Source organism: Mesoplodon mirus, assembly GCF_964341445.2.
Source record: "Mesoplodon mirus genome assembly, chromosome: 4".
Taxonomy (NCBI): domain Eukaryota; kingdom Metazoa; phylum Chordata; class Mammalia; order Artiodactyla; family Ziphiidae; genus Mesoplodon; species Mesoplodon mirus.
Genome location: NC_138979.1, coordinates 47,972,363 through 47,990,919, shown reverse-complemented (window position 1 = coordinate 47,990,919; position 18,557 = coordinate 47,972,363). Strand labels below are relative to the sequence as shown.

General features: G+C 34.3%; 1 protein-coding gene across 4 annotated transcripts in view; it reads right to left on the bottom strand.

The window, feature by feature from the left end:
- TCF12 (transcription factor 12) overlaps window positions 1-18,557 on the bottom strand; it is a 388,587-nt gene that overhangs the window by 57,228 nt on the left and 312,802 nt on the right. The window contains exon 1 of one of the 4 annotated variants that reach the window (XM_082616678.1): window positions 4,738-4,921. The exons of the other annotated variants lie outside the window; for them this stretch is intronic. Within the exon in view, the coding sequence (XP_082472804.1) occupies window positions 4,738-4,908 (171 nt within the window). The 5' untranslated portion in view covers window positions 4,909-4,921. Of the gene's footprint in view, window positions 1-4,737; window positions 4,922-18,557 lie in introns of those variants that run through there. 4 annotated transcript variants of the gene reach the window in all.

Genomic DNA, 18,557 nt, shown 5'->3' with positions numbered 1-18,557 from the left:
CACACAAGCTATCCATGAAAGATTCTTTTCATCTAATTAGTTAGCCTGATAAAAACACAACTGAAATTTCTGTAAAAGGCATAAATATATGTTCATATTTTCAATACTCATAAATAAAAGGACCAATACCTTTTCCCAAGAATTTCCGGAGAACGTTTAGGGGTGAAATAATGTAAAATTTCCTTTCTAACAACGATAAGAAAAAAGAATTCTAGCTTTCAGTACAAAGCAGCTTAAAATCAATTACTACTGCTGCTGTCTAAAAAGTATAGTTGAGTAATAGTGGTTTTCAAGTGTGAGAATTTCTTCTTAGGTAAGTCAAGCACATTTTAATTAATCTTAACATCACTGGGCGTATTTTATCAGTTCTTTATTGTAACCAGTATCATTTTTATAATAAGCACAAATTTTTTTCCTGAGAGATAAACCATGGAATTTTTAAGGGACTGGGTTTGAAACTTGTATGCTAGGATAATGTACTGAACAAATCAATGAGTGTCACTTCTTCGCTATCTACATTTTAAAAATATTTAGATCCAACAATACAGCACCTGATCCCTTTCTTCAGTATGTTCATGAGCTAGTGGAAAGGGACATAAATTTCCTTCTAAAAGATTAATAAACCTGACCCGTGACAACATATTCTCTTGGCAGGGGCTTAACTTCCTGGTATTTGTGTCCACTTGAATCAAGAAAAAAAGACCTTCTTGGATTCATATCTAGAATATAGTCTCATATATTTTTGATAAAGGCAAAAAAAAAATCAAAGCAGATTTAAGCTAAACTCCTTGTCATGCAATGTCTTTAGCATTCTAACTTCAGAGAATTCTTAAATGACTTCATGTTTTCCTCATCATACAAATGTTAGATTTAACCCTACTGGGCCCATAGACAGCCTGGAAATTCGAATTAATTAATTATATACTTTCCTCTCTCATGTTAATGAGCAGTAAATCCCCAACGGAACAGAAATGTAGCTCTATATACTCTCATATTGGTTTCTGTGCTTTTATTAACTGAAAATGTTTATTTGAAAAATAAATCTTAGAAGTATTTACAACGCAAATTTAGCTACTTGCTGCTCTAATTCTTATAATACAAATTAAGTGGGGAGGCAGGTGCCAAAACCATGGCTATACCAATTTTCACTACTACGAGTTCTATTAGAAGAGGCCTGCTAATTTCCTGCATTTAAAAACATATCTAGGATAGTTTTAAGTTCTTCATCTTAAATAGAAACTAGTAAAAAGCTGCTTGACTGACCATATCAATTAGCATTCATAAAATTGTAAGTTTCATCATATATGCAAAATATATTTATTTGTAAGAATGGCCTAGTGTTTTTCTCAATGACATTTTCTTTCCAACGGAGTACTTTGATACAACCAGTAGTAAGGATAAGTGAAATCTGGCCCTTTGCTATGGAGACTAGTTTACTTGTCCTTGGATGATAGAAAAGAGAAAACCTGCTCTTAGGAGACAGACCTGGGTTCAGTTCTGGCCTCAACATTTAACTAGCAGGGTGGGGCTTAAACAAGTTACCTAACTTCCCAGCACCAATTTTTCCTTACTTATAAAAGGAGGCTAGTAACAGCTAAATGACAGAGTGGTTATGAGAATTAAATGAGGTAAACATAAAGTCCCCAGCGTAGTTCCTGACACAGAGTAGCCCTTATGATCATGTTAGTTCCTGTCTCTTCTTTCCCAGATTCCATGCAAAGAAGGTGAATATTCAAAATGTGTTTCTAAGCTTGAGTTTTAAAACTTGGATTTCTGTGTTGTCTCTAATAATATTAAAATAATCCCCTGAAATAATGAAAAGAGCATCATGTCTGTACTTGCTGCAATTTTTATACCTGAAACACTTTGTAGCATCTTCAGTTCAAGGCCTAGAAAATGGAGGCTGATGAGATCAGAGGAAGGCTGAAACTCCAGAATCCCAAGGTGAAGAGAACAGGAATCCTCTCCTCCCAAAACTTTCCTTCCTTTACCTCTAAGACTTTCTACCTTTCTGCATAAAGGACAACAATTGAGTCATATCAATGAGAAAACTGAGTGCAGGCCAAGTTCTGTATAAGTAAGGAATCTCAGAAATCCATTATTCCTTGCTATTTTTCAAAGTTCAAAAAAAATAGATAATATTCAAAGTGATTTTAAGTCCTCTATTTATCATAAACACATATTAATATCTTATAGCATGGTACACAATACAGCTACACAAAAGCTACATGTGATATAAAGCATTAACTCCTTCTCTTTTCAGATAGTGGGGAAAACAGGGTTAACATTTTTGCCTTTTCTTTTCTGCACATAGATCCCCAAGCCTCTTATATTTCCAACAGTATAATACGGCCACATCATCTTAAATAACAAAATATGAAAAGGCTCTTCTCTTATTAATCTATTTTTTCCTAGAGTCTGTTCAGTCTATTTATTAAATTACCCCAAGCATCCTTAAATATATGGAAATCAACTTGAAAATTTAAAAATAAAAACCAGAAAAAAAGGGAAAGCATTTTCTTTAAGCCCAGTATCACTCAGGATTTCTCACTCTTTCATAATACCCGTAAAAGGATCTTAAAAATGAAATCAAAATATTAATATTCAAAATATAAATCTGTCCTATCATCTTAAGATAAATTGATAAAATGGAGTTAAAGAGTGAGCTTAAATCTAACCGGTTCATTATGAGAATTATACAAAAATTCCATAACTCAAGTGAGGAAATACATTTCACTTAGACTCTGGCAACATTAATTTAAAGTGCTAGTTTTTACTATAAAGCACTGATGGGTAGACATTTCCCAATATATACAAAGATGAGGTATTTACCATAATCTTTGGATATTATAATTACATACTATATGATTTTCTTATTGAAGAGTTAGAATAATAATAATAAACTAGATGTGGTAAAAGTAAAACACATATAAGACTAAGGGCTTATGATACAGAGGACTAAGAAAATATATCATCCTTTACGCATTTTTCAAGAACATAAAAGTCACCTTTGACCTATATCAAGCACAGGCTATCAACTTTCAGGCTACACTTTTCTAACATACCAGCCATGTCATCTACCGTAAGCCTGGAAATACTTAATACGATCAAAGCTGTCCCCCACCCCTCCACCCCTAAATGTAGAACAAAGAGAAATGCTGTAATAGAGTGATCTGTGCTCTTGAAAGAATAAAATCTAAACTCAATCTGAGTTATAGTCTCTCTGCTTCAGGGGTCCTGTATGATTAATTTTACTAAACTTGTACACACACCATTTTCAAACAGACTATTTTACTTAGAATTGAACATAAAAGAAAAAAATTTCACATTTGAAAGACAGTTGCCAAGGAAATTACATAGAGATCAAGTTATTTCACTTACACTACCCATCTAAATCTACCTCTCACATTCTCCAAAAGCTCTGTTTATATGGCTAGTGTGAACACATACTTTTTAATGAGTTTAAGGATATTTTGGCTTGATTGTCATCTAGTAAGAAAGCTTACTGAAAAGTTAAAAACCAAATGCTAACGAAGTCCAAAGAGGCCTTACCAAAGCAGTCAGAGAACGAAAAAGTGCTTTCATTAGTTCTCACGTACACTGGTTAAAGTCATATGCTACTTTAAAACATTTTCAAGTGGTAAAAAGGGAAGGGACCAACATAACTGACTGTATACCTATTTTAGGAAAATGTGATTAATTTCTTTTATAACTTCAAACATTAACATTAAAAATGCCTCCACTCCTGACCAAAAAAAATTGCTAAAGTCATTTATATATTTAATAAAACACCTGAGCTAATACATTGTTTTGGAAAAATTGAGGAGGAAAATACTGAATTCCTGACATAAACCCAAGATTGTTATTCACTAGTATAACATTTTTATGTTTATCAACTATCTTATAAAGATAAGTCCTATTGAATGTTCCAGAGAAGTTCACCTTCTTTTTAGAATACACAAAATCCTCTGACTTAAAGATATTTTTGTAGAAACATACTAAGTAATTAATACTGAGTAATTAATTTAAAAAACAGAGAAGTTTTACTTAGCAACACAGAAAGGTATTATTTTAAAACATCTAACCATGTGCTATAAATCGACCAGAAATACATTCTTTGGAAAATGTATAAATGCACTCTTTGAAAAATAGTGATTTATTTTATGAATCTGTACAGGGTCAAAATTCTAGTTTGATTGGAAACAGATGGTATCTGAGTAAAGTCAGGCTCCGGACCTGAAACTCCAAACAGGAAATACGGCCCTCACTAGCTGACTGCTTCCCTAATCATTCCCAGAGCTTCATACTTGTTATTTTTATGAATATCTAAGATGACTTTCATCTTTCCCTTCTATCTACAAAGCATCAAGTAATCTTCCCTCTTTCTCTCTGTTATATATGTATTTTACATGTAGATTATATGTTTACAATATAAGAAAACATTAAAACTAATGTACTTTCAAGCTCATTACTAGTAAAGACATCAGGCATTAAAAAAATATCCCACAAATTCAAGTTTATTTTCTATATTATTTTAAAAATAAAAGCCAAAAACTACTGAATAACTGTGTCAAAGACAACTTTGCTAACCTTACTTACAAAGAAACATACAATCTTAACGTATTACAGAAAATGATAAAACAAAACCTCACAGGTTTTAGTAAAAAGTAATTAATCTACCCTCCTTTCCCTTAAACAAACCAGTTAGAAGCTATCTGAACAAAGAAAAAGACTTACCGTTTTTCCATTGTAGTAATACATCAAAGAATTGCTGCCCATTCCAGGGACAGGATAAGCACAATACATGTTGATTTTGAAAATGTTAATGTTTGCAGCTAATGCACACAGCTTCTCTCCAAGACATACATCCACACAGCCAAACAGAGTTAAGTCTTCAGCACTATGCATCCACACATGATCTACTCAAAAGGAACTTATGCAAAATAGGACTGAACCAACTCACGGAGCAGAGAGGGAGGGTTTGTGCTGTAAGTAACCTCTTTCAATCTCTATCAAGTCCTCACACTGGTGGAGGATACCAATAAGACAAATTCTGGAATTTTAAAAAAATACAAGTCACAAGTGCTAAATAATAAAAAGTGATACAGTGTCCTGGAGACAAATATCCCAAGGAATTATTAATATTGTCATATATATAGTATATATGTCTCTTTCAAAGAAAGACAAACTGACAGATCTGCTAACCTATTTTTAGTTTAAATTAGAGCACTTGTAGCAGGGAAACCTAGCTTGCTACACCTCTAGCAACATTACCATCTGGCATGGCCTACAGTTGCTTCTAACTATGATAAACACATGATCAAGCAATCAGGAATTGGAAACACTGAATCATGTGTAACAAGAAGGATCTAAACAGTTAAGCCTTGCACAAAGTCACTTCCTGGAGAAAGCGGACCTGTCATGTAAGTACCTCTAAACTAGCTAGAACAAACCATGATTTTTTATGTTATAAAAATGGTATGGAAAGAAATTTGAAAGGGACACATTTCATGAAAAAGCTCATTCCAACAATTCAAAAAATTATCTTGAAAATAAATCATCTGTTTTTAAAACATAATATTTAATATAGGTTTTCAATTATAAAGCCCCTTAAATTCCTCACTCATAACACCAATTAAAAGTTTATAATGGACTGCACTTTTCTAGAATATGTACTAAGCAATTCAATAATTAAAAAGAAAAAACAAACAAAGTTTTGTTTTCCCTTACATAAAAATATGAAAGGCTGGTATGTATAGACAAAATGTGCACTACAGCTAATAAACTAAAAAAGATTTCTTGGAAGTCTTTCCTCCAAGTTCATTATTGTTCTTAACTAACACTTGATATATTCATATTTTTATGAATGTTATAATGTTCAAATTTCTCAAAAAGGAAAAATAATCAGTGTGGGAATAAACATCTCATAGATTTAAAAAATGCATTATACTTAGAAGTCAAAAGGTCTTAGACATTGTTTTGCAAATACTTTGTTTCTCTCACAGAAACATATTTCATTATTTAAAAAAATTTCAATTTGTCTTTTGGTGTGGATTCTAACCCAGAAAAACAGAATAGCAACTTTTCTCTCCTCTCATTTCCCCCCATGAAAACCTCTTTGTACTATCTCTTCTCCCTGTGCCTTGCAGGTTCTCACAAAACTGTTAATCAGAGGACAGCTCACAAGCTGCAAAAGAGGGACACATCACTTTTTTAAAGGCACCTTTCATGAAGCAGAACTGCTCTAAGGGAATATTCTAGGAATATTCTATAAGGGACCCCCAAACCCCCCATTTTTATGAAAAATATTGATTAAAATATAACAATAAAATCAAATAAGACAGTAAGGCCAGCTAAGTTCATAATGTTTTAAAAGCTGATGGTGTTGGAATAACAATAAAACCTCCCCACACTCTCCAGATATAGAAAAGGCTAAGCAGCAGCTGCAAAAGAACATCACTGTACAGCAGACCATTAAAATGCCAGTCTGCAGAGTGGCTTGTAACTTCCTCCCTCCTGAGAGACCACAAAGACCCATTTCAATCCTTAGAGAACTGTGTAAAAAGCGTTGACTTACAATTAACAATGCCATGCCTTAAAACCATTCAAGTAAATTTTAGTCTTTTATAGACATAGTCTCTCTCTGACAGAACAGCTAAAAAAAAAAAAAAAGGAAAATCAACCATCCAAAATAAAATTTCCTTTTTTCCTTAATGAAAAAAACAAAAAAACAAAAAAACTTACTTTTAAAATAGAAATTTAGGGGACTGGGGGAAAAGGGCAGCCACAAAGCACTTCAACATTTTCTTCGTACAATCAGTAGGAAGCTCAGCTTCAACCTGAGAAAACTTTTATATACTGATTAAAAAAAAAATCCACCTACAGTAGTTAGGCTCGTTTCTTTGGGGCTTGCCAGAAAAGAGAGAGCACTATGATGTTTGTTAAAACAAACGGCATAATGTAAATCCAGCTATGCAATCTTGGCTATTAAAGCACAATGAAAATTTGAGTATTTCATTAACAGTTCTTTATTTTAGAGGCAATGATATGGTATTCTGAAAGTAATAAACAAATATCCAAGTTTAAAAAGTTCAGAGTAAAACCAGACAGTATAATACTTTTACTGTTCTAAAGCAGTTTATTAAGGAACTGGATAAGACTTGCTATTAAACCTGAAACCTGAACTTTGAAACATAATAGTTTCTAAGCAGAGCTGAGTAATTAATTAAAAGCTTTTGCTTCTACTTTTCATTCCTCCTCTCAAAAACACAGATAGAAAATCCATACATGTGCTTAAATGTAAGATGGAGCCCCCCCGCCATGTACCCAACACAATCACTTGGTATACGCTACTGCCTAAACTGAGGGCGGATGTAGAAACGTGAGGGAAGAGAGAAGAGGTGGGGGGGGGGTGGGCGTTTACATACATATGGCATTAAATTTATTCCTCAAAAACAGCAAATCATCAAGAAAACTGGTGGTAATTTAAATAAAATAGTCCCGTATTTTACTCGTATGCTATGGTAATGTCCTTCAAGTTTGCTACTCAAAATAACATCTTTTTGAAGTCTGCCTTACCCAAAAGAAAGTAAAACTGGTTGATGTAGACATATTTTTAACAGTTACAAATTATCTTCTATGATAAAGTCCTTTTTCTCTTCCTCAAAAATATTTTTTAAAAAAACCTAATTTAATCTATGTAACAGCTGCAGCACAATTTTTTTTCTTAAGCAGAATCATATTACAGGAAAAAAAATGCATATAGATGGATCAAGTGCTGCTCTAGTCAATGCAGTTGTTTAATCTTTGCCTCTTTTTTTTGAAGGAACATGTCAAGGGTTAATCCTATGACTCAGTCTGACAAAACGAGTCAGCTGGAGACAGGGCCACTTTTTAAACCTGATTTCAGACAGACGTGCAGCCTGCACAGGAGCTCTGAACTGTCATGCACTTTTTATCCTGAATTGTTTCCACCCGCAATTCTACGTAATCACTTATGTGTTATTCTAAGATTATGTGATCTGACTCAATATTCATGCTACCTAGTCCAACAATCTAAAAACTCACCAACTTTTAGAGCAAAATGGGCATTACTGTACACACTGGCAACATGATTAATGAAAATGTCAGAGAACCCTGAAAAAATATGACTTGGAGTCATATACATCTTTTATTAGCAAACTGATTATTCCTGGTTTGAGGATTACTGCATTTCACTGATTTTAAAATATACTTCCCTTCCTTCAGTAGGTTCAGGATGTGATGTTTATTGCCATTCCAACAATCATCAAGCACAGACCTAAACTAGATAAGAAAAAGCTATTATGTGTTTTGCCTAAGCAATTTACTTCTTTCCAGAAGATTTAGGAAAAAATGTTTCCAAAAAACCTACTAGGTAGAGACCTTCTGGCAACTTCAGTTTAAATTCCAGGCCCTTATTTCCTTCTTATTTTTCTGTTGACTGGGAAACAGATCATCCTTGGAGAGCTATGCAAAATTTCCTGGGGTTACCCATGCAATATTTTAATTTATTTTATTAGCTCTTCGTTATCCCTGATATTTGGATTGCTGTAACTCTCAAATCTGTTTTTTAAACTATCTTAAACAAGAATGTTTCAAGAGTGACTTAAAATTCTAAAAAATTTTTAAAAGAAAATTTCAATTTAACTGAATTACACATCTTGAATTAATTAATTAATTAAGGCCAGTTAGTGGTTAATATTATTGTACCTTTTTCTAAAATAAGCAGGCAACATTCCAGTGTCCCAAAAGGCCAGAAGATCTGGCTGGAAAAGTAAATCTAAAACCCACTCATAGGATTCCTCATGAAAAGTTTCAACATTATTTCTAAGTGAATCAATTCCTGGAAAATAAGATTTTCAGAGTGAAAAACAAAGCTAAACAAAGTTCACATGTGAATAATTCCACAAATGAACTCTATATATTCCTGCTTTACGAAACTCAGTGAATAACTAATATGTTATTGGTTGCAAGGGAGGTGCGGGGTGAGGATAGGTTTAAGAGAATAATAAATAAGAGAATCTACACGTAGGAAGATACAAAAGCAAAAGACCCTTCCCCAATGTCTCCTTTTCCTTATTTAGCATGTAGAAAGATGACTAGTAAATGAATGCTATCTCCTAAATGCACAGTAAGACACCAAAAAATTCCAGGTATTATATCTGAATATTATATTGCAAATTTTTCTAGTATATGCTGCTTTGTAAATAAAGTCACTCCTAAGTGTTCAGGAAGTTGGTCTTCTGGTCTTTTTCTAATATTTAGAAATACTATTTTTCTCACAATTTAGAAAATTTACTTTTGCAAAAAATAAAGCAAGAATATAGCGAAATAATGCATCCCTCTCAAACCGATCCACTAACAATCAGTACCTATTATTTAAACATAATAATGCTATTTATCTGAAATCATATAATGCATCTTCTAACTCAACATTACTCTCATCTATCTTGCTGATACTAATCAATCAGTAAAAAGGCTTCCAAATACTGTCTCTCCACTGTATGAAAATATTAAAAATCAAAGACCTGATTTTCTGATCTTTCCTCAGGTGATATTTTGAAAAAATGGTTCCAATTATGACTTAGTTGTGAGTACCTAAATCCTAGCCAAACCAATAATCAGAGTTATATTACAGATTGGTCTGAAAACTGGTACACAATTTACTTGGATATTGATTGGAAATGAGGAACAATCAACCCCCCCCACTTCTCAGTAAAATTCATGCTAAAGTTCACAAATTACATCATCTGTCTCAGACATAGAACATCAGATTTCTTATCATCTCTTTACAAAGATCTCAAGCCTAACATGAGTTTTAGAAATGCTTAATGCTTAACAAAATAGAAAACACCTATCTGTATAGCCAATGTAAACAGTCAGCTGTATAAACCACATTTATAGGGCAAAAGAACACTTGTTTAATTCCCCTTTTGACAACCATATGACCAAAATGAGGATGTGTAAAAACAGCCGTACCTCCTGGAGGAGAAAAGCAGATAAATCTCTTTCTGAGGTAACTAAATAGTATCCCTCTGACATCAACATGAACAGAACTGACAGATCATACAAAGCTTCTAAAAGGCAATCATTAAATACCCCTTCAAACAAGACAGAACTACCATTACTGAGAATATATAAAACATGAAGCAAACTTCATGTTTCTCTTGATCATGAACTCACTATGACAAAGCAGTTTTCCTCTAAAAATTAAAGTGGGGAGTCCCCCTCCCTAATAATTCCTGCATCTCTTGGCTGTCCATTTCTTTCCCCATATGAATTGCAGTTTGTCACTTCTCATTTACCACTTGAAATAACACGGTAAGAGAATCATTAACTATGTTGCAACTTGATAATTTTCCTGCAGATGGCTCTATAATCACAGCACTAATGGTGTGTGTGCGGGTAAAAGGAAGTTGAGGAGAGTATCCAGGTTTTAAAATTCTTTAACAAACCAGCACTTCTGATGAGCTTTCAAGACTGGGACAAGGTATTGCACTACTGACTTATTAGGTTACAACAAAACAAAAACTAGAAGCAAACAAAGCTATTATTTTAAACCATAAAGGTAAACAATTTGATCTTGGGTCCAGTTAGCTCTCCCTTAAGGAAAGTGCTCCCCGGTTTTTTATTTCTTCTTTGACCTGTGTAATTTTTTTCTTCTGAGCTGGAAAGTACCAGATCCTTTCGATTTATGAGAAATGGAACAGTACCATGATATTCTACTCTATTTTAAATTTATTTTTAAAGAGACCAGAAATAACATCTGCATCTTACTTAGCCCAGAGCCATTTCAAGAATCTGCAACTGGAAACTCTAAATAACTTATACATTAAGTTATTTCTGGCACCCAATCTATGTTTTGTTCCAGTAAAAATTCTTGCTAGTGGTTAGTAATTTTTTAATACTTCATACCTCTAATTAATTAAGTACTGAGTATCTACCCAATCATCCTGCCTCATATTTGTAATGATCAAGTAACAAAGCAGAGTTCATTTTAGCTATACTCACTGGAAGAAATCATGCAGATCCTGAATTTATGAAAAGACCCATCTTAAAAAGAGAATGATTTCTAACCATTAAATTCTGGTGACCAACTCTCAACAAAAGCCACGTAATACTTCAGTTTGAAAACATATATGAGGATGGTATAATAAACAGGGGAGGAGATGGGAGATAGTGTCAGTTTAAGGCAAAACAAAAGTTTCAGTAATGCTTACTTAGTATGCTTCACTGGTAAAGGCAATATACCACCCCAACAAGTGTTCCTTACCAGACAGATTGGGAAACACAGTCACAAAACTCTGAAAGAAGAAAATGGGTTAAGCTACTTGTTCTATGCATTCCTATCACAAATACTTACAGTAGGGCAGAATAATTCTCCCTACCACTCATTAGTACTCTGTAACATGAGAGCAGCTGCTCAGGTTCCAGACACTGTGGCGTCATACCATATGATGACAAAGAGCATAGACTAGGAGTCAGGAGACAGGGATTCAGGTTTTAGCTCTGCCTCTTAGGAGGCAGGAGAGCTTAGGCGAGGTCACTGAATTTCCCTGAGTCTGAGTTTCCATTTCTGGAAAACTCAGGAATTAAACTAGGCGAAACATTTCCTAGCCTTTTCACCAACAGTAAAACTTTTTATTACCTACTCCACCCCAAAACACTGAATTCCTATTTTGAAAGATTTTTGTCTCCCAAACTTCTTTTGAGTTATAATGAATATTTTTCCCTGTTAAAAAAAAGCCATGCAACTCCCATTCAGAACTTCTGATTAAAAGGAAAATGAAGCATTGCCATGCTGAGCTGAGCTAATTCTAGTGAAAGAAATCTGATAGCACGGATAATTTATTTCAGTAAATTACACAATTTTTTAGGTTTTCTGAAATATTTACATTTTGTATTACTAATTTTGAAGACCCAGGTTATGACTCACTGGCATAGATGATACCTAATGTCCACACACAACCTTAAATTGTATTTTTATAATCATATCTGCAAGTGGCACAGTTAAAAGCCCAGAGCCTCACATGAAATGAAAGGTTGATCAGATAGGGAATCAAAAACATAATTACAACTTCTCAATTCTAAGCTAAGAGTCCAAATGCTTGTATTCTAGTAACATTTATACGCTGGCAAGTGAATTATCTTTACAACGGGTTTAGTTATGTATTTCTAGTAATATTTTCGTTTAAAACTAACATCTTTTTAAATAGCTCTGTAGTGTCTAGGATAAAATGGTAAAAAAAATGAAAAGGGTTGACATCTTACCAATAGGTAACAACTCTTACCTAATTCTGTCATCTAATTAGCTCGGTAACAATTTTGGTTTCTTAATAATGTGCAGTTTGATCTACAGGTCAGACATTTCATGTTTAATACAGCACCACCAGGAAGATAAAGATTTTTGGCCATATTCTTCAAATAAACACGTAAGCCTCTACAGAGATGGCTTTGTTATAATTTTAGCAGGCAACAAGAGTTAAGGAGACAATCCTTAACTTAAGAGAGCCCATCTTAACTAAGTAGGCTGTGGCTCCTGCACTGTTCGGTAATAAAAAAGTTGGGCCTGTGATTTGCTTCTTTGTGCCTTTTGGCTGGAGAATTTAGTACATCATAAAAGAGATTGTTATGTGGATTATAAACAAAGGTGGCTGTAATGAATACGTAGGTTGGATAGTTTACAGGGTATAATAGAAGAATAAAGGGTGAAAAGCATGTAGCAATACCACAGTACCTTTACAGCTGTATGATCTTTTTTTAAAAAATTAATTTATTTACTTATTTATTTTTGGCTGCATTGGTCTTCACTGCTGCACACAGACTTTCTCTAGTTGTGGCGAGCGGGGTCTACTCTTGGTTGTGGTGTGCGGGCTTCTCATTGCAGTGGCTTCTCTTGTTGTGGAGCACAGGCTTGAGGTGCGTGGGCTCAGTAGTTGTGGCTTGTGGCTCTAGAGCACAGGCTCAGTAGTTGTGGTGCATGGGCTTAGTTGCTCTACGCCATGTGGGATCTTCCCAGACTAGGGCTCGAACCTGTGTCCCCTGCACTGGCAGGTGGATTCTTAACCACTGCGTCACCAGGGAAGCCCCAGCTGTGTGATGTTGAGGAACACTGGGTTGCTCTAACACTGGTTATTTCAGACTGAAATGACTGATATATTAAAAAGATTCAAACTGTGTTACTATTGTTAAAATTGGAATAAAGATCATATGAATACAGGATCACAATTATTAATGCTGAGTCCACACATGGAAAACCAAATTCAGGTCTTCCTAGCTGTGATGTATCTAACTGAGAGTAACTATGCCTATGTAAAGGGGAAGAATTCCAGTGATCTTTGCCACAGAAAACACTTCCACTTTTCTGATGAAAAACTGGAGCTTTCTTTTTCTCCCTGAAAAGCTTTTACAAAGTTTAACCATGTTACATCTTACAGTATAGATAGTTAAAATATACTTGTAGTTGTCCTTGAAGAATATGTTAATTTCAGGTTGTTCAGTATGTTGTTTATACCTTCTCTGAGTCAAATGAATATGATCCCGGAAGAAAGAACAACTATGGCTGTATTGCTAATCATTTAAGTTTGTTCATTTATTCAACAACTATTCACTGAGCATCTATTATGCACCTCGGAGCTGCTGATAAAGCAATAAACAACATAAGTAAAATCCCTGTTTTATCAAAATTCTCCTGGGTAAGACAGATAAAGAATAAATTATAGTACATCAGATGGTAGTAAGTGTTTTAAAGAAAATTATAGCAGGAAAGGAGAGAGGGGAATATCTGGCATGTTGCCATTTTATATAGGATGGTCAGGAAACAGTGATAAAGTGATATGTGATCAAAGAGAAAAGTATATAAGGAAACTAGCTATATGGGTACTAAGGGAGGTGTGCTCTGGCTGAGAGAAGAGTAAATGCAAAGGCCCTGAGGCAGGACAGTGCTTGATATCTTTAAGGAGCAGTAAAGAGGGCAGAAGGCTAGAGGGATAAATTAGTGGAAGATGAAGTCTGGGAGGTAGCAGAAAACAGATAAGAAGGGTCTTGAAAGCCATTTTAAGGACTTTGGTTTTACAGAGATAAGAGATGCTGTTGGAGGATTTTGAGCAGAAGAATGATATCATCTGACTTAAAATTTAAAGGGATTGTCTTGTATTAAAAAAATGATTTAAGGAAAATTGGGAGGTCAGTTGGGAAGATGCTGCTTTAATTCAGGAAAGAGATAAAAGTGGCTTGGATAATGAAGATAGCAGCAGGTGGTAAGAAATGATCAAATTCTTGAAGACAATTTTACTATGAGAAATTTAGTATGGGAAGATAACCACTGTTTTACTTTTATGTCAATGAAACCATAACTTTTTTTCCTTTAGAAAAAGGTTTCCTGTATTATGGTTTTCTACACACATCTGTCACATGAGAATCATGACACTACATTGTTCACTACGTCAATCCCAGCACACTGTAGAGTTATGGCTGAATTACTGGTAATTTACCACTTGGGGGGCAAATTTATTCCTATTATTGTGTATAATTAGGAGTTAACTGCACAATTGAGGAAAAAAATATGACAAATAGTTCAGTGTCTTATACAAAAAAAGCAAGTTAACATATTTTTGATGATTTGGAACAGCCAGAGTAGGAGAAAGTTGAAAAGTACAGCTTGGAGCAGGAAGTCATTAAAAGATGATGTTCCCCATTATAGGTAACATAAAATAATAGCTTCACAGTATTTATTTTTATCCTCTTAATTTAATTCAAAAAGCATTTCCTGGATACTCCATTATGTGCCCAGGGGGCAATAATCACTCAAATGAAAAAAATTTTAAAGTTAACTTATTTCCAAAGGTCAAACTTACCTTTTGACTATAAGCATCTTGAAGACAGGATACAAGGTCCATGGTTTATTATTACTTAAATATCTAAAGCCTAGAAGAATTCTTAATTCACAATAAGCACTTTATATTTACTAACTTTATCAGAATGAATTCGTATTTCTCTCAGTGGAAATTTACTAAATGGAGCCCACTCTAGTAGCAATAAATTTCTAATTCTCACTCAAATTACTGTTTTTTGAAATTTATAAGTATCTTCGGTGATGTTCAAAAACATATTGATAACTTAATTTCAATTATGTCAAGTTTTATGGTTTAAAAAATTATCAAGCTCAAGTTGGAAAACTTGAAAAGTTTTATTACTTATTTACGAAGTATTATTTCTTATTAACACTAGCCATCATAAAACTAAAAAAAAAAAACTAAATAAGAACCATAAATATTCACTTAAATTTATAGAGATCTCCCGTTGCAGAGCACAGGCTCCGGACGCGCAGGCTCAGCGGCCATGGCTCACAGGCCCAGCTGTTCCGCGGCATGTGGGATCTTCCCGGACCGGGGCACGAACCCGTGTCCCCTGCATCGGCAGGCGGACTCTCAACCACTGCGCCACCAGGGAAGCCCTTCTCTTAAGTTTTGAATGAAGCTTTTAGGTTTAGAGAGACATGTCACGTGTTTCAACAGAATCTGTCTCACAATCATACATGGGTTGGAACTGATTCTCAAGCTGCTAGGAACTACCTTTTTAGCTTTGGGTTCTATGAGGAAGTTGGACCAGGATAAAAGATGGTGATTAGGCACATGTACATGTAAGTTCAAGGAAAAAATTATAATAGAATTGTTTATATCAAAGTCAAATTATTTAAATACTTTAAACCCAATTGTTTCAAACAAACATTTTCTAATATCTCTATGTGGACTTACTTTTGATGTCATAAACTTCTGCATGTTATTACCTAATGTGACATTTAAATCCTAGAAAAATTATGACTTCGTAGCATCCACTTTATATATTGAGGTTCTTCTACCATCCTAGTCAGGTACACTTTAAGGCAAATAACTGTCCTGGAAAGTTTCTATCAGTGTGCCTAGGGCCTTAAGGAAATGATAAAGGGACTAATGAATATCACGTAATGGATCTAAAAAACAAACAAACAAAAAACAGGGTTTTATTTTGTTTCTCTTTGGGTCTGTTTTTCGCGGGAAGTATATTTATGAAGAAGGTAAGAATGTATCTACTCTAGGCATACACTTACGGTCTTTAAGTCTAATGCAGGGGTTGGCAAATTATAGTTGTGGGCCAAATCTGGTTTACCACCTGATTTTACAAATAAAGTTTTACTGGAACACAGTCATGCCCATTCATTTATGTATCATCTGTGGCTGCTTTCACACTCCAATAGCAGAGCTGAATAGTTGTGACAGAGACTATCTGACCCACAAAGCTGAGCATATTGACAACAGAACCCTTTACATAAAAAGTTTGCTGACTCCTGGTCTAGCACACTGAGGAAGAGCAGAAATATAGGTTATAAGAAAGAGATAGCAGATGCTAGCAAATTTTCCAGAAACAATTTCTAGAACCAAATTACTTTTGAAAATTAATAAAATGTTGTCATATTATAGATATATTGGGTTATATCTTAAATTAAATGCAGATAATAAAAAAGACAAAAACTTTGAAGGGCTAACACTTTAAAATTTGTTTAAAATCGGATTTCCCTGGTGGCGCAGTGGTTAGGACTCTGCACTCCCAATGCAGGGGGCTGGGGTTCGATCCCTGGTCAGGGACCTAGATCCCACATGCCTGCTGCAACTAAGAGTTTGTATGCCACACTAAGGAGCCTGCAAGCCATAACTAAGGAGCCCGCCTGCCACAAATAAGACCCGGTGCAATAAAAAAAAAATTTGTTTAAAATCTATTCAATGAATACAAACACGGGAGAAATAAGGAACTATCTTGGAACTAGTAGTGTTTTTAAACTGCTTAGAAGTCTAAGTATGAACTTATCTATATAGCATACATTACACTCCTTGAAATTAGTTATCATACAAGTATACTAAATGACTTTTCAAACTAAAATCATCACTGGTTAAACAAAGGAAATATCGGTGATGGCAAATTTCATGTCAGCAAATTACTTAGGATATAAATGCCTTCTCTAACCTAGAATGAAATCCAGAGCCCCAAACATCCCCAGTGATAAACTTTGGAGTTTCTTAATTTATTCCTTCTTTCCTATACTTGAAGAAATTGTATTAGGTAAAAAACGAAACAAAAAAACTTCATGGTTCTACTGATGCTGAATGACAAAACAGTGGGCTTAACGTCTGAAAGCATTTATAGAATTCAACCACATATCCTTTAAAAACCATACAAATTACACACACACACACATTGGGGCTTATCCTACATCTGGTTTGTAAAGTCTCAAAGATCTAAAATATAGCAGCTGAGGAGTTCAATAAATCGTAAAAGCTGGTTCTGAAATTCAGCCATGTTCTTCCTTCTCTAAAAAGAAATAGAAAGGTCAGAAAATAACAAATATCACTGTGGTTGTACCATCACATCAGTACAAACAGATACAGAGGACTTGCTCGCTGGTAACTTTTCCTTCTTTTTTTTTTTTGACTTGAAATCAGATCAAAGATGGACTGGCTTGTTACAAAAAATGAACATCTTAGAACTATGGATTAAAAGCCCATTATCTACACTGATACAAGTCTGACACTGTTCTGAACAGTAGTTACTGTCAGCATAAACAGTGGCTATTTCTTCTTATTAATGTATGAAGAAAATCTTTCATTCAATGACCAAACTGAATATGAGTTTGGAATGGATTATAGAACCATTCCCTTTAGGTACTAAGATTTTCCTGCTAGAATGACCTGTAAGGTCAGAGAAAGAATCAGTCAGTTTGGATATTTTATATCGAGGTAGCCTTCAAACACAGACAGCTTATCTAACAGTTCAAAATAAGAAACTCTTAAGTACCTAGTTGTTTTGTTGTGCACCCTATGGGCTTGTCTGCTAAAGGAGCTAAGCAAATATCTATTCCCACTCATGTTCAGGAACTGGAGTGTTCACTTTATGAAGTTTAGCTTAAGCTGGTGCTGCATATAAATACTGTTTATTCTAGAATCTACTAGCATTCTTGCTACTTAAGGGTCTCGGATAATTGTCTACAAATACACTGTTACCCTAGCTTCCTAATAACTTCCACAGAACACTCCCACAGATACATTTGTAGCTTATCTCACTATTTTTGTGGATAAACTGGAGGTAAAAATATCTCTATAGTTCTACCCTTGAGCTTTTTCTTACTGGTTCAGATAACCACTAATCTTTCAAGTGGTACTTTTCCAAGTTATTCATTTATATCAGCCCCAGAAAGTTGTATCTGTCCTCCCTTTCCTATTTAAAAAAAAAAATCCTCACTTTAGCCACCCTCAAAATTTAATATTCTGACTTTTCTATTTAATATTCTTACTAATTATATTTAGTATGTACATGAAAATGCTATATCATGGTACATGTTTAGTGGTCTTTGTGATTTAGAAGCACCTCAGAATATTTCCAATTATCTCAAGGGGTGTCCCTAAAATAGAAAATTTAATACTAAAAATGACAAAAAATCCACATTAATTAAAAAAAGCCATTCCCAACAAAATAAAATCCCACAAAAGTTTGGCAGGAAGGAAGGT